We start from the raw sequence: 16,803 nt of genomic DNA, 5'->3' as shown, positions 1-16,803 counted from the left end.
AGAGAACTTAGTGGGGGTTATTTGTAAGTAGGCACATGCAGGATTGCACTGTTAGTGCCTTCTCAATCAGACCATAATGAGCTTAGAACAGAGATCTATCAATCTTCCTTTCTGGAGGTTTAGATCACTCATATGGAAGAGAGGGACCGTAAATACCTAGAACTGTGTTGGATCTTCTCAAATGCCAAGGTGGGTTTTAATTCCCCCCCCCCTTTGTTCTGAAACCGGCATATTTGATGTACTGCAATAAGTTACTGTGATAGCTACACAGAGGTAAGCTGGTAGCCACAGTTAAGCAAATGACAGATTGCTTAATTTCAATGACCCAGTTGTTCCCATTAACAGGTGTTAACCAGTGGCACAGCGTGGGGGGGGGAGGCCCCACAAGTGCACTTGTCCTGGGTGCAAAATTTCAACACCCGGTACTGCCTCAGTACAGTTGTGTGCTTCCATTGCTGAGCTCCATTGAAAACAGCTTCTCCATGCAAACCAAGAAGTGTCTACTCCAGACAACGTAACGACTCCTCTTTTCTTATCTCTACAGCTGCGATCTCCTGGGTGAGGTGGACGCCACTGGGCAGTTGAATGTGCATGTGTACTCCGCTTGTTTCCCTCCCACCCACCCAGCCTTCCGCATGGCCCTGGGCACTGGCAACCCACACTATGCCACTGGTGTTACCCAACCTGAACATTCAGGATAGCAACTCAAATATGAATACAAGCATCCATGTGCAAGCACGTGTGTGTGTGTGTGTGTGTGTGAGAGAGAGAGAGAGAGAGAGAGAGAGCTTTAATGTTATTCAGTAATAAGTGTCCTCGCTTCCATCTTTGTCAGCAGCAAGATCCCAGTCCCAGCTAAGGCAAGACTGGGGAGCCTGTCCCCCTCCAGATGTTGTTCAACTCCCATCAGTCCCAGCCAGCACAATGGTCAGGAATGCTGGGATTTGTAGTCTTCACAACATTCAGAGGGCCATGGACTAAGGGACATCCCTGAGCTAAGGGAATTCTCAGGGTGATGATACCTTCCATGTAAGTGACCTAAATTATATATTCTAAAATAATTAATAAAAGAGGCAAATGTTTATGTTAAGGCCATGGAGTGTTAGGGCATATCCAGGAGTTTTGATTGTTTTGAGTGACCCAGCATTGTCTTTTCAACAGGAAATATTTCCCAGTCTGAAGAGTGTTGGCCTTCTAACTGACAGTATGTCTTAGATAAAAGCTGGTCAAGCTTACACTGATAGGTTTTGCAACAGGCTGCATCCTGCTAAGATCCAGAGCTCCCTTAGAGTCAGGACTTTGAGACTACTCCAGTGAGATGGTCCAAATATCATTTCTAGCTTATGATATAAACATTCCTGGTTTTTACTGGCATAGGAAACCACTTTGCCCCCTGACCCCCTAACCATCAGATGTAATTACAAAAACGTATATACACTGTACAAGCAAGAAAGTCCTAAAACAGCTGCAGATGTTTTTGCCAGATAGGGCTTGAATATCATGGCTCTTTTGGCAAAACCAAACGGCTGAGGTAGTTTATAGCAGGTCCTGCTTAACACCATTGTTGTTGGAAACCTGTTCGAGGTTCTCCATCATTAAAACCTGTGTCTTGTCCATCCAGTTCCCTTTCTGAGTTGACTTCCCCATCATCGCTGATGTAAGGCTATGCTCCGGCTCCTGTGGATCAGCTGCTGGCAAAATGGCATTGCTCTGTCCCCGCTGGGAGTAGGTTTCCCTGGGCATCCCATCCCCAGAGCAGAGCTGAAGCCGGAAAGCTGCCTGGAAGCCTCGCCGGAAGTTCTCGTTGAAAAAGCCATAGATGATGGGGTTGATGCTACTGTTGAAGAAGGCCAGCCAGTGAGCGAATGGGTAGATGTAGATGTTGATGACCTGCAGCTGTTCCTCATTCAGGTCAGCGTAGTCAGAGAGCATCGCCAAGGTCCACAAGGGCAGCCAGGAGAGGATGAAAAGCAATGCCACGATGATGAGCATCTTGATGACCTTCAGCTTCTTCCTGCAGACAGAGTGGCGCTCCTGGCCCTGCTTCCCAGAGGCAGGCAACGAGGTGTTGAAGAGCGTGATCCCAATCCGGGCATACATGATGACAATGAGGGACAGAGGGGCCAGGTAGATGTTGGCAAAGAGCACGGTTGTATAGATCTTCCTCATGTCCTGGTTCGGCCAGTCCTCCCGGCACCAGTATATGGGGCTGGTTCTGTTGCCGTAACCAAGCAACACTTGGAAATGCCGGGATTCTTCCACCTTCAACATCACGGCAGACGGGCACATGATGGCAATGGCCAGGACCCAGATGACAACTATGATGACAACCGCTGTCCAAATGGTGAGCTTCTGCTTGAAAGGGTAAACAATGGAGCGGAACCTGCGAGGAAGAGATAAAAACACCTCTAAGTCCATAAACAGACAGCTTTTCCGTTCTGCATGTCTCATATTCTCAACGTGTCTCCTCAGTGGAAAATAGGAAGTTGCCATATATTGATGCACCTAGTTTGGTACTGTCTACACCGACAGTGTCTCTCTGGGATTTCGGACAAATAGGGGACATTCTCAGCCTTACCTGGAGATGCCAGGAATTGAATCTAGGAACTTCTGAATGCAAAACAGATGCTTTAGCAGTGAATTAGAGTCCTTCCCTTATTCTGGCAGCAAAAAGGAGGAGCGGGACAGTGATCGGTGCAGGTCCTCTCCACCTACCAGAGTGTTCCATGATGTTGAAGACTCTGTACTGTACCCAGCCAGTAAGAACAGTATTATCTCATACACTGGGTACTTTTTAGGCTGCAGAAAGAAGAATTCACTGAAGCATTCTAGCTATTTTCCAAAGGAACATCTTTCAGTTGAAAGCGAGGTTCAGGCCGCATGTGTTTGTGTGGAATCCCAAACATCAAGGAAGGAATTCAATGCCACCCTGTTACAAAAGTTCTGACAGTGCACAATTGCTCCTCTCCTCCTTCCGCCATCCACTGTTCTGTGAGTTCTGCTGACCACCGCCAGTTGAAGGGAATGGGGTACCGGGGAAGGAGAGAAGGGAAAACAGGAAGTGAGCTTCCACTAGCAGGACCCATTAGTTGAATCCAGTCCTAGGAATCCGCCCTTGAGCAGGAGGTTGATCACATGGGTTATTCCCACTTATTTATTTTGGGGCATTTGTATTCTGCCTATGCATTTCCAGGGCCATTAGCCTATGATCATAAACAATGATCACTAAAATGGCAGATTTTTATGGGGGGGGGAGAATAAAAGAAGATGCTATGAAGTTAACAGAACCTGGAAAATATTAATAATAACTGTTATTGTGGCCAGTACTGAAAATTATTCAGGTTGATGTGAGGGAAATTGGAGTGGGCTCTGCTTTCAACAAATACAAAAACCAGAGGAAGAGAGGGGTGTGAAAAAGCCAGACTTCTTCTTAACACAGTGCTAAACTATGGTTTTGTGCATGGGTGGCCAATATGGTACTCTTCAGAGGTTGTTGGACTATAGCACCCACCCATCTCAGCCAACATGGCCAATTGCCAGAAACTATGTGGGAGTCGTCTCCTTAATGGATAACTGCCTTTTCGTGTCTTAATGAGGGTGAAAAAGGAGAGCGCAAAATATGGTCAGAAGCTCAGCATCAAAAAAACTAAGATCATGGCCACTGGTCCCATCACCTCCTGGCAAATAGAAGGGGAAGAAATGGAGGAATTGAGAGATTTTACTTTCTTGGCTTCGTTGCAGATGGCGACAGCAGTCACAAAATTAAAATACGTCTGCTTCTTGGGAGAAAAGCAATGACAAACCTAGACAGCATCTTAAAAAGCAGAGACATCACCTTGCCAACAAAGGTCCGTATGGTAAAAGCTATGGTTTTCCCTGTAGTGATGTATGGAAGTGAGAGCTGGACCATAAAGAAGGCTGATCGCAGAAGAATTGAAGCTTTTGAATTATGATGCTGGAGAAGACTCTTGAGAGTCCCATGGACTGCAAGAAGATCAAACCTATCCATTCTTAAGGAAATCAGCCCAGGGTGCTCACCGGAAGGACAGATGCTGAAGCTGAGGCTCCAATACTTTGGCCACCTCATGAGAAGAGAAGTCTCCCTGGAAAAGACCATGATGTTGGGAAAGATGGAGGGCACAAGGAGAAGGGGACGACAGAGGACGAGATGGTTGGACAGTGTTATCGAAGCTACAAACATGAGTTTGACCAAACTGCAGGAGGCAGTGGAAGACAGGAGTGCCTGGCGTGCTCTGGTCCATGGGGTCATGAAGAGTCGGAAATGACTAAACGACTAAACAACAATGTGGGAGTTGAAGTCTCACAACTTCTGAAGGACATCGTATTGGCTGGCCTGGGTTTAGCACTACATCAAAGATGAGAAACAGACTCAGACCATTGGACCATCTAGCCCAGAACTTTCTGCTCTGATTGGACAAGCTACCATGGCTGGTTTATTTATTTATCAAATTTCTTTCTCACCCCTCCTCTCAGCCTTGCTCTTGGATACGTGTCTTTCCAAGCTGGTATGTGATTAGAGGAAGAGCTTTCCATATTTACAGTTATAGATAGGTAGCCGTGTTGGTCTGCCATAGTCAAAACAAAATAAAAAAATTCCTTCCAGTAGCACCTTAAAGACCAACTAAGTTAGTTCTAGGTATGAGCTTTCGTATGCATGCACAGATACCTTCAGGTATCTGAAGAAGTGTGCATGCATACGAAAGCTCATACCTAGAACTAACTTAGTTGGTCTTTAAGGTGCTACTGGAAGGAATTTTTTTATTTTGTTTTGACTAGAGGAAGAACTGTGATGGCACATCAGGCTCACATAAAGAAGGTCCCAGTTTAATCCCCAGCATCTCCAGTTAGGCCTGGGAATGTCCTCTGCCTGAAACCTTGAGGATGCCAACCAGCATGGAACAATGGTCTGATTCAGTATAAGGCAACTTCCTATGTTCCGATGTAGAAATGTCGCAGGTGGAGCCTAAGACCTCATGAGCTCCATCATGATGCTAAGGCTTCTTAGTCATAAACTCTGCGTCCTGCTAAACTGTGCATTTACCCTGATACGCCTGGAATCCCCACCTCTTCTCTCTCTCTGCCTCTTTTCCTGTAAAGCTTGAATCACAATAGGTTTGCGGAGGAAGTCTCTCACATCAGTCAAAAGAAGGCCACAAACCCCACATGTTCTGAAAAGCTCCTTCACAGAGCAATAAGCTCACCACTGCATAATTGTGCTGTCTTGTCCCACCAGATTTCTTCCTGACGCTACTGCACAAGCGCATAATTGCACAATAACTGAAGAGGCTTACAAAGAAAGCAACCTTGGACAATTGGTATGACTGACATTTTATGTGTTCTATATCCATTTCCAGGCTGTTACAGAGACATACCTGTCGACTGCAATTGCCACTAAAGTGAAGACAGAAGCCGAGACAGATATTCCCTGGACCATTCCGTTCATTTTGCAGGCAATATTCCCAAAGGGCCATCCTGGAGTTTGAAAAGAAAATGGTTTTCAGATATTGAAACTGCTTTCATAGCATATCAAAAGGAAAGGACACATTGGGGCTAAACAGGGTGCTTGTCAGGTATGTTTAAACATACACAGTATGAAGTGGAGTGTGAGAGGGTCTTTTAGTTCCCACTAAAATCAATGGGTGGTATTCAACAAAACTTTATTATGAACCACAGAAATTAATGAACCCAACTTGTGGATTATTGCATTAGTTCTCCTAGTTGAAGTCCTAGTGCTTCTATCCTGGATTCTAACATACTTTTTACACTGCAAGACCTGATGGATTACAAAAGCATGGCTTTTTGATTAATATACCATCATGCTGCATTAGATTTTAAATAGTGGGAAAGAACTCTATGCTGGAATACTACTGGAAATTTTTTTATTCATCATGTGAAATTACACTGCAGAACTCACATGATTTTCCAGGTGAATGGGGCTGCAAATGGGTTTTTTCATGGAAATAAATAATACAAAAACGAATGCTAAATTTCCACTAGTTTTCCAGAGGTGTCTTTTATGCTGTGTGAAAGAGCACATAAAAAATGGAAATTACCAGGTAAGGAAATGCCAGGAAAATGAAATAAAGTGCTGTCTAAATGCAGCCTGTGTCAGATACATTACTTTCAATGGATCTACTATGCATTAAGTCATGACTAGTTTGTGGGACTGTTTTCAAGAGTCTGTTTTAAGTATGACTTAGTTCAGGGATGGGGAATCTGTGGCCCTCCAGATGTTGTTGGACTCCAATTCCCAACAGCCCTAGCTGGCATGGCCAGTGGTCAGTGATGATGGGAATGGGAATCCAGCAAAACCTGGAGGGCAACACAATCCTCACCCTGACCTAGGTTTGGAATGCTGGTCGTGGTCTGCTATGAGTATGACGCTGTTCATGGTGGGAAAGTTATGGACCTCCAGATGTTGCTGGACTCCAACTCCCATCATTCCCGGCCAGAATGGCCAATGGTCAGGGATGGATCTGAGTATGATGTTGTCCATGGATGGGAATCTATGGTCCTACAGATATTGCTGGAGTCCCAACCCCCATCAGCCCTAGCCAGCATGGCCAATGATCAGTGGTGGTTCCTCTCCCATGACTTCATTGGACACAAGCTAGAGACAAGATTTACCTGATATGATGTTGTCCACTAAGGTAGTGGGCATGCAAAATATCCCCACTAGCAGGTCACTGACAGCAAGGTTCAGGATGAAGAGGTTGGTGACAGTGCGCATATGTTTGCTTCTCAGCACGATAAAACACACCACTCCATTGCCAATCATGCACAGGAGGAAGATGAGAAGGTAGGAGATGATGAAGACTGCAGCCACGAGCGGCTGATGGAGGTAGAAACCCACATAGGAAATGTTGGTCTCCATGTTGCAGCTGCTTATATGTCCACTGCAATTTCTCACGGGAGGTCCGCTGACAGATGGACTGGAGTCCAGGTTCTTGCCCATGTTAAAAGTGTGCTTGACTGCAGAAAAATGAAAAATGGAGTCAGTGAGGAAAGGGAATGCATCTTGGAACTCTAAAATGTGTCTTGTACCTAGTATGATAAGATAGTATACCCTATAAAATATCAGAAAACTAGAAGATAAGATGAACTCTGCTGGGTCAAGCCAATAGCCCATCTAGTCCAGATTTCTGTTCCCTCAGCGGCCAACAAGATGCCTATGGGAAACCCATGGAGGTTCTTGGAGGTGCAGCATAGCCTCCATTTTGGCCAATAGCCATTGATAGTGGTAGCCTCTTTGAATTTGCCTAATCCTCTTTTTTAAAAATTGGTTTTTATTAACAATTTACTTGTGTTACAAAACAAACAAGAAAAAGTACATATAGTGTAACATGGGAAATGCAAGACAAACTACGGGACACTCCAATACACTGGCTGATCCACCACCAACTACTGTACAGTCATACCTTGGGTTAAATATGCTTCAGCTTGAGCATTTTTAGGTTACGCTCCGCAGCGACCCGGAAGTAATGGAACGTGTTACTTCTGGGTTTCGCCGCTCGCACATGTGCAGACACTCAAAATGATGTCACATGTATGCGCGGAAGCGGCAAAACGCGACCTGCAGACGCACAGCCGCGTGTTACGTTCTACTCAGGATGCGAACGGGGCTCCGGATCCCGTTTGCATCCAGAGGTACCACTGTACAAGCCTTCTTTGACAACCCAGCAACATCAGGCCATTGACTAACTTTGAAAAACTCCTCCTAACAGCAGAGGAACAGAGCAAAGGAGTGGTATCTACATTATACAAAATACTACTTCAAGACAGTACAACCCCCCACACAAACCATGATTAAAGATCAATGGGAGCATGACATAGGATACAAAATAAATTCTGTCCAATGGTCAAAAATGTGTTTCAAACTACCATTTAAGTCTATCTCAGCCAAAAGAAGAGAATTCTCTCTGTAACTTATCTATAAAGGTAAAGGGTAAAGGGACCCCTGACCATCGGGTCCAGTCATGACCGACTCTGGGGTTGCAGCGCTCATCTCGCTTTTTTGGCTGAGGGAGCCGGTGTACAGCTTCCAGGTCATGTGGCCAGCATGACTAAGCCGCTTCTGGCGAACCAGAGCAGCGCACGGAAACACCATTTACCTTCCTGCCAGAGCGGTACCTATTTATCTACTTGCACTTTGACGTGCTTTCGAACTGCTAGGTTGGCAGGAGCAGGGACCGAGCAACGGGAGCTCACCCCGTTGCAGGGATTCAAACTGCCAACCTTCTGATCAGCAAGTCCTAGGCTCTGTGGTTCAACCCACAGAGTCCCTTTCTATATATCTATATCTATATCTATAGATATCTACTTATCTATAGATGGTACCTAACACCATGGAAGCTGGCACTGATACATCCAGCAACCTCAGCTAAATGCTGAAGAGGCAGCACCTCCATAGGTACATACCTCCAAATGTGATGGGAATGCCCCAAAGTTCATTCCTGTTGGGTATCAGTGTTGCAGGAAATCTCCAGAATAACAAAACAGGTAATAGAAGCAATTGCAGAACTAGCCCTATTAAATATGCTCCAGGAAAACAACACACATGCACATGAAAAGACCTATCAGGAACAAACATAGACCACTGGTACCAAAATGTATGGAAAACCTGTTGATATTTTCACCCCTCCCATTGCAAGAATCTCCTGATCTGATGTTTTGAGAAAGGAGGGGGCAGAAACTGCTCTTCTACTCTTCCACTCCTGCCTGACTGCCTGACTCTGTGTGTGAAGAGAGTCTTATCTATGTAGTGACTAGATGGCTGAGTGGGAGCTGTAACACCCATGCAAGCCAGTAGTTCTTTAGTTTGTAGTAGCAATTAGAAATAAAAGGAGTTATGCTTCACAGCTAGCTTCCACATTATTTATACTCTGCATGAGTCTGGTGCTCACAATGCACAGTTGTGAGTCCAGTGCACTGGACCTGTTCTCCAGGATTGGAAGGTCTCCGAAAGTGCTCCAGTCACCTAGCCCAGTCGGGGCAGAACCAGTTATTGAGCCCAGTCGCTGCACATCGGTTGAAAGGCGTACTGACAAAACCGCCCTACTAGAAAAGTTAATCAACAAACTTAAACTAGCATGGAGACAAGCAAAGAAGGGCTCCTTCACCCTGGTATGGCTCTCCTTTATCATATATACAGCACAACAAGACAATGATCTATCCCCCCAAAAGTATATGAATCAATATGGCTAACCTGACCCAACAATTCCCTCCACCCACCTGTCACACATACAAACAAACCCCACTGCAATCGACTGAATGCCTAATCCTTTTTTAAAGCCATCTGAGGCAGTGGCCATCAGCTAATCATCATTGAAGTGTCTAGTTAATTAAGAATTAAACAGATGCAAAGGCTTGTCTGCACAATCAGTGTAATATCAGGCAGACATCCATGATGACTTTGCCCAATATGCTGTATTTTGTCAGAAGAGTTTGGATTTGATATCCTGCTTTATCACTACCCGAAGGAGTCTCAGAGCAGCTAACATTCTCCTTTCCCTTCCTCCCCCACAACAAATACTCTGTGAGGTGAGTGGGGCTGAGAGACTTCAAAGAAGTGTGACTAGCCCAAGGTCACCCAGCAGCTGCATGTGGAGGAGCGGAGACGCGAACCCGGTTCCCCAGATTACAAGTCTATCGCTCTTAACCACTACATCACACTGGCTCTCAGTTCAAAAATCATGGATATGTTTGTGTGTATGTGGGGAGCCATTAGTGTGATTAGTATAGCGATTCATTGCTATGCTTAGTGATTAATGAACCCATTCAGCATCTTGAAACAGTCTAAAAATGGAAAACTGCCAGCTGAAACCTTGCTGTACAAATTATGCAAAGGTTGAGGCTAGATAATTTATGTGACTATGTGAGTTTGCCCATCTGCCAATTCTCTCCATAATAATCCATAATACTACCTGCCTGCCTGCCTGCCTGCCCGCCCGCCCGCCCTGGCAAAAAGTATATTTTTTCTCTCATGGGGGTGTTTCCATTCTCGTGTGAATGGGCTCACATACAGAGAACAGGGATGAGCATTCTAGCAATGGAACACCTGAACAGACATCTTGGGCAAGGTTCTCTGACCTGATCCAGGTGCTGCTGGAGGAAACTGATTTTCTAGATCAATTTCAATCTGGGTTTAAGCCCAGTTTTGTCACAGAAACTGCTTTGGGCGCCTTGTAGGAACACTTCTGTCAGGAGAGGAATTAACTGTCCTTGTTAGTTCTCCTCAACCTCTCAGCAGCTTTTGATATGGACTATGGTATCCTTCTAGAGTGGCTGCCCAAGTTAGGGGAGGGTGGCACTGCTTTGAAGTGGTTCTGGTCCAAATCAGGTGGTTGTTTCTGTTAGGATATTTCCGTTCCACCTTAAAAAGGGGACAGGCTGTTGTGAGTCACAGCCTACGTATTTCCTGCTCACAGGAAGTTTCTGTTTTTGTATATAGCTGTTGTATCTCTCTGTGCCTCGACACGCAGGCAGGCAGTCATGTTTTTTTTCTTTGTTCTGACCAATGCTGAATAAAAGTTGTAAATATGCTCTCCTGAGTGCATCTTTCGTTGTGCGAACTCTGCTGAAAGAGCGTGCACGAGTCTGGAATGTGGACAGCCGTTTCTGAGGCTTGTGTCGCTAATTGACTGATACTGCGTTTCTACGGGAGATTGATGGATCGTCCGGAGACGACGTGCAGGCATGATGGCCTTTGTCTCCCTGGCAGTATCCCAACAGTTTCCAGAGATGGATGCTTGGGAAGTTCTCTTTGGCCCCCTCAGGGTTTGATTTTATATCCACATGAAACTGCTGAGCAGAGTCATCCAGAGTTTTGGAGTGTGTTGTCAGCAATATGCTGATGACACACAACACTACTTCTCCTTTACATCTGCAGGTGAGGCAGTGGATGTGCTGGACCGATGTTTTGCCTCAGCAATGGACTGGAAGAGAGCCAACAAACTGCAGATCAATACAGATAAGACTGAGGCACTGTTAATGGGCGGTTCCCTAGATCAGATGGCTAAGAGATTGCCTGCTCTTAATGGGGTTATATTCCCCATAAAGGAGTGAGTATTTGGGGGCGCTCCTGGATCCTTGAGTTTCTGGTGGCCTCAGTGGCACCCAGTCAGCTTTGACTAGTGGCCCAAGTTTGCTCCTATCTGAACAGGGACTTTTGTTGTCTATGCTCTGGTAACCTCTAGGTTAGATTACAACATGTTACAGTGGTGCCTCGCGTTTCTTTTGTCTTGTGAAGCAAGCCCATTAGCGGCTTAGCGGCTTAGCGGTATTAGCGGCTTAGCGGCTATTAGTGGCTTAGCGGATAAGCGGCTTAGAAAAGGGGGGGAGGGGAAAAAAGTCAGAAAAACTCACAAGACATTTTCGTCTTGTGAAGCAAGCCCATAGGGAAATTCGTCTTGTGAAGCACCTCCAAAATGGAAAACCCTTTCGTCTAGCGGGTTTTCCGTCTTGCGAGGCGTTCGTCTTGCGGGGCACCACTGTATTTGTAGGACTGCCTCTGAAGACGGTTTGGTTGCTCACTGGGGCAAAATGGTTTGAGCATATTACACTGATCTTGGCCTGACTTGCCAGTTTCTGAGCCCAATTCAAAGTGCTGGTTTTAACTTAAAAATCTGTAAATGGCTCAGGACTGTAATACCTCAAGAACTGCTTCTCCTCATATGAACAAACCCAGATCCTGCAATCATCTTCAGAGGCCCTTCCTCCTCCACAAGAGGTCCAGAGGGTGGCAACATGAGACTGTGCCTTTTCTGCAGTGGCTTCATATTTGTCGAATGCTCTCCCCAGGGAGACTCGTCTGGTGCTTTCATTACGCACCTTTAGATGCCAGGAGAAAATATTCGTCTTCAAATAGGCCTTTGGCTGATTGACATCTGATGCCCTTTTAAATGTGCTGTGGGAGGCGAGCATTGTTTCCTTGTGTTTATTATGGTTTTTTGTGTTTTTATCTCATATTTTTATGCTGTGAAGCACCCTGAGATCTTCGGATGAAGGGTGGTATACAAATTTAATAAAGAAAGGTTATCATAATAAACATTTTAATGAGCGATTAAAAAAAAAAACCAAGCAAGCAAAGAAACAAACTGATGCAATGAATGGAACTTAAGTTTGGAAATATGAAAAATGGAGAGAACTGAAGTCGATTGATTTGTCCGTCCCTAGTTGCTAAATGCTTTGTTCCAAAGTGCAATTATTGTGCTGTTTGTGTTTTCTACCCTGAAAGAGAGAATCAGAAAGATAAATATGCATTCTTGCTTTCGTCAGCAGAGGTCAAAAAGGGAGTTGAAAAGAAAAGAGGGAGAAATATAAAAAGCATAGTATTGGGATAATCTGAAGATGATGTCTTGGTGTGCATCTGTGCTGATTGATTATATGGTGTCAAAAGCACATAGCACATTTTGTAACCTAAGTAGAGGTTAGAAAGGAGAAGGAAAGAAAGAAGCACAATTCTTTTCAGAGCCAAATTGCTGTTTTTTCCCCTGAGAATGTCATTTCCTCACTATGTGGCAAGATTTAAAAAACAGTAAAGCAGAGAGAGCACATGGACCATAAAACTATGTAGCATTATTAAAATAAATAAATAGTTCAGGAGAACATCAGGAACCCAGGTTCTTCAAGGTGCTGCTAGATCAGTACAGGCAGCGACCGTTTTAGGCGCATCTGATACATGTGGGTTTGTGCGCACATGCATTGCTCTGAACCCAGAAATGACCCTAAAACATCACAAAAAAAGGGTGGAGCAAGGGCAGAATGTGGTGTTTGCAGGTGTTATCAATGGGGTTTTTTTCAGTTATACATGATTTCGCTTAAATGTATGGTGCCTTGGAACGTAACCCCCATGTAAATTGGGAGTTTCCTGCACAGAAATGAATATTGCTAAATTGCTAAATGTTACTGGACAGCAACTCTCACCATCCCTAACCATTGACCATGCTTGCTAGAGTTAATAGGATAGATAGATAGATGATAGATAGATAGATAGATAGATGATAGATAGATGATTAGATAGATAGATAGATAGATAGATAGATAGATAGATAGATAGATGATAGATAGATATTGGCTGAAAACAAGACTCAGAACTGACAGGGTTGCAGAGCGCAAAAGCACATGTTACGAAGGAGATGGAAAATGGAACCATGCCATAAATATCTATAACCTTGTTGATGTGGATAAAAATGCATATTGTAATGTGCATTTTTGATGAGGACGTCTGTTGAATTTCATCATTCACTGCCAAGGGCAGAGGAGAAGAGGGAAAAGGAAAGTTGCAACACTGCTTTGTGTGGATGCAAATCAACACGGTTCTACACCAACAACATGCAAGGGCTCAGGCGTTGGCTCATTTGAATTAAGGTAATTTGAATCACATTAAATAAAGACCTGTTTCGCTAAGTGAATGTAAATCAGGTTTCCTGTTTTGCAGGCCATTTATATCCTGAAGAAGTGTTCCTGCATATCAAACGGTGTTTACAATCACGAAAGTATAGCGGGTTGCAACTAAACAGTACCTCTCTCTTGTACTTAATGACTGGGAATGTAATATTAACCATGAAGCTCTCATGTCTTTTTCCTTGTGGAACTGCATAGCCTCCACATTTGTTTCAATGGATGAAAATAAGGGTCCGTACTCCTACAGTCAGTGATCTCCCATTTTTGGCTGGGATTTCTAGGCTAAGCCAGCAATTGTGATTCACAAGGTTGAGCAACCACAAGGTAAGGCATTGTAGGTGTCATGTGTCCAGATTGCTATTATTATTATTATTTATTAGATTTTTTAGATTTATATACCGCCCCCTGCAGTATACAAAGAAGCTATCTTAGATGAGCTTTGCGTTTTATAACATTAAGAACCATAGTGTGAGAATTCCTCAGTTGCCACTAGCCTTTCCAGAGAACAGGAAATATCAGAAGATATCATTTAAAACCTACTCTCACAAGGAAATCCCTTGGGACCAGCTCTAATTTGGTATTCAGCAGCTCCATGCTGACTTTGAAAACTGTTCCCATGACACACATGAAAACATTTTGGTCAAAGGGGATGTAAATACAGCACTCTGTGAAGACAATACTGTGAACTAGATATTGAAGACATTAAGAAGCTCAAGAACCCAGCTGGCCACCCTTATGGGAAAGGCTGGTGAGGTTTTGACAGCTTCCAGGTTCTGGTGACTGCTTGCTGTCCCATCTCTGAGCACCCAAACAACTCCCAAGCTCAGAATTATGGAAGGGGGTGAGGATCATGGTGCAACTAACAAGACAATTCCCCACCTCACCTCTGCAACTCCAACATAGCAAGGGAGGCTCGTTGCTCATCACACTCGCCAAAACAGGTTGGCAGAATCACCATGGCGATTGCAGCAACCAGAACTTTTGAAGACTTCTTGTAGCAAGGAGAGCCACTTGAGCCCTCTGCCCCACAAGTAGACACACTTCTGACAGTTCTTCCTGCTGTGTTTTTACTTATCAAAGGTGCGTCAGATAGTTACTGGGAAGAACAGTGTTTCCTCATGATAGAAAAAGTTAATATCCAGGGCACTCATAACTATTCATAACCCACAGTTGGCACACACTAAAGGCCTCAGGTAATTAGAAGTTCCAGCTGGTGCAGATTGTGACAGATGGGGCAGACAGCCAATAACCTATGCCAACATGGTTGAAACATCTGCACTGACTGCTCATCTGCTATTGAGCCAGATTTAAGATTTTTGCACTCATTTACAAAGCCCCAAGCAATTTGTTTGTAGTGCCAGGACTACCACTGCATTCATGGTCCTGCCACTCATGGCCAAGTAGGAAGGTGGGAGGCAGAATATCACTACTCCAGTCTGGCGCTGGTGCAGCAATTTGGCTTGATGCTGTTGCATGAGAGCAGTGAAACCAGCCTAGGGTCCGATTAACCCTGGACCAGCTCAGCTCCTCCCACCTATAGAAAGCCCCATTTAGGAGCCTTCTGGTGGATAGCAACAGCACAGATTCTGCTGATAGCATCCTGCTCACCTGCATAGTAGCTGGCAAAAGGCCACCTTCACCCTCAGCTGGACAGAGGGATGCTTCTGCCTGATCCAATGCACTCCCAGCCCAATGTACACAGAGTGGAGATTGCTCTTTACCCACTTCATAGGGTTGTTGTGAGGATAAGATAGGGAAAAGAACTAAGTTATGGTTACCAGATGTCCCCGTTTTCCAGGGACAGTCCCCGGATTTACAAATCTGTCCCTGGACAAAATCCGTCCCCGGAATGTCCCCGGATTTCATTTAATGTCCCTGGATTTATATTTTAAGTGTTGTAGATTTATTAGCGAGGGACGTGGGTGGCACTGTGGGTAAAACCTCAGCGCCTAGGACTTCCGATCGAAAGGTCGGCGGTTCGAATCCCCGTGGTGGGGTGCGCTCCCATCATTTGGTCCCAGCACCTGCCAACCTAGCAGTTCGAAAGCACCCCCGGGTGCAAGTAGATAAATAGGGACCGCTTACCAGCGGGAAGGTAAACGGCGTTCCGTGTGCTGCGCTGGCTCGCCAGATGCAGCTTGTCACGCTGGCCATGTGACCCGGAAGTGTCTGCGGACAGCGCTGGCTCCCGGCCTCTAGAGTGAGATGAGCGCACAACCCTGGAGTCTGGTAAGACTGGCCCGAACGGGCAGGGGTACCTTTACCTTTACCTAGATTTATTAGTAGGGAATGAATGTTTGATTGGTTCAATGGCACAAGACACATCATACGGGGGCTTCCGGTGAGGCAAAATGGCAGGTGCCACGGCAGCGAGCAGCTCCTGAAGCCAGACAGAGCCAACTGCGCTACCAGGCTGGCTCTGGGCTGCCACCACCCAAATCGAGCCGGGAGCGAGAGTGCCTGGCCATCCAGCCGACTGCCCAGCAGCACTCCAGGGCCAGGAAAAACCCCAGAGCCAATGCAGGGAGAAGGAGGAGAGGAGAGGGAGAAGGAAGAGAGAGAAAGAGGAAGGAGAAAAAAGAGGGGTGCCCCGACCTTACCGCGCCGCTGCCGCTGAGGAGGAGAGGTAGGAGAGCACTGGGAGGGCAAGGACACGTGGCCGAATCCAGGCCCGATCCGAGCCTTCTCCACGGCAGCTAGCACTCCAAGAGAGCAAGCCGGGGCCCAGAGGAAGGCCGTGTGACAGAGGAGACTACAATGGTTGGCCATTGTGAAAATGCAATGCTGGACTAGTTCTTCTGATGTTTAAAGATTTCTTATTTTTGTCTTCAGAAGATGGGACAGTAGAGTGCAAGTGCTGACCAGTGACCAAGCCCTGTGAGCATTACTCTGTGAGCGTTACCTATCAGACCACAGTGAGGGTCTGCAAGCAGGGCACAGCTGGCTTACATGCCAAGCTCTTTTGCATCTCATTAGACTCTGTGCGGAAGCTGCTGGAGCATGAGGTCAGTAGCAAGCAAAAGAGAAAAGATGCTGTATTGTGCAAAACAACTACCACCACATCAAAGAACCATGTGCTTGGCAAGTGCCTGATTTGGACTAAACACTTGAAGATGCTGCATGTTAAGCAGAAGAAGAGCTTGCTGGATCAGGCCCATCTAGTCCGACATCCTGTTCTGACAGTGGCCACCCAGATGCCTTTGGGAAAACTTTCAGCATAATCCTGAAGCCATCCACAAAGCCAGGGGTAACAGCTGCCCCTAAAGTCATGCCCCTTTGCAACCTGGGCTGAAGCATTTCGTAGATTGCTGGAGTGCTTGCATACTAAGGCAGATGAAGTAACCATGCTATCATGACTATTAGTGCCTTTGAATCTAG

General features: G+C 45.5%; 1 protein-coding gene across 2 annotated transcripts in view; it reads right to left on the bottom strand.

Annotated features, from left to right (window-relative positions):
* Window positions 1–1,003: 1,003 nt before the first annotated feature.
* Window positions 1,004–16,803, bottom strand: part of NPFFR2 (neuropeptide FF receptor 2) — a 48,891-nt gene continuing 33,091 nt past the window's right edge. The window contains exons 2-4 of one of the 2 annotated variants that reach the window (XM_081877045.1): window positions 6,649–6,988; window positions 5,394–5,493; window positions 1,004–2,383 (exon numbers count right to left, since the gene is read on the bottom strand). In XM_081877045.1, coding sequence (XP_081733171.1) covers window positions 1,537–2,383; window positions 5,394–5,493; window positions 6,649–6,976 — 1,275 coding nt within the window. In that variant the 5' untranslated portion in view covers window positions 6,977–6,988 and the 3' untranslated portion in view covers window positions 1,004–1,536. Of the gene's footprint in view, window positions 2,384–5,393; window positions 5,494–6,648; window positions 6,994–16,803 lie in introns of both variants that reach the window. The other variant, XM_081877044.1, reaches the window with a different exon arrangement.

The sequence above is a fragment of the Podarcis erhardii genome, assembly GCF_964252035.2.
Source record: "Podarcis erhardii genome assembly, chromosome: 9".
In the NCBI taxonomy this organism is placed as follows: domain Eukaryota; kingdom Metazoa; phylum Chordata; class Lepidosauria; order Squamata; family Lacertidae; genus Podarcis; species Podarcis erhardii.
Note: the sequence above shows the minus strand (reverse complement) of the source record. Positions and strands in the feature narration are given on the sequence as shown.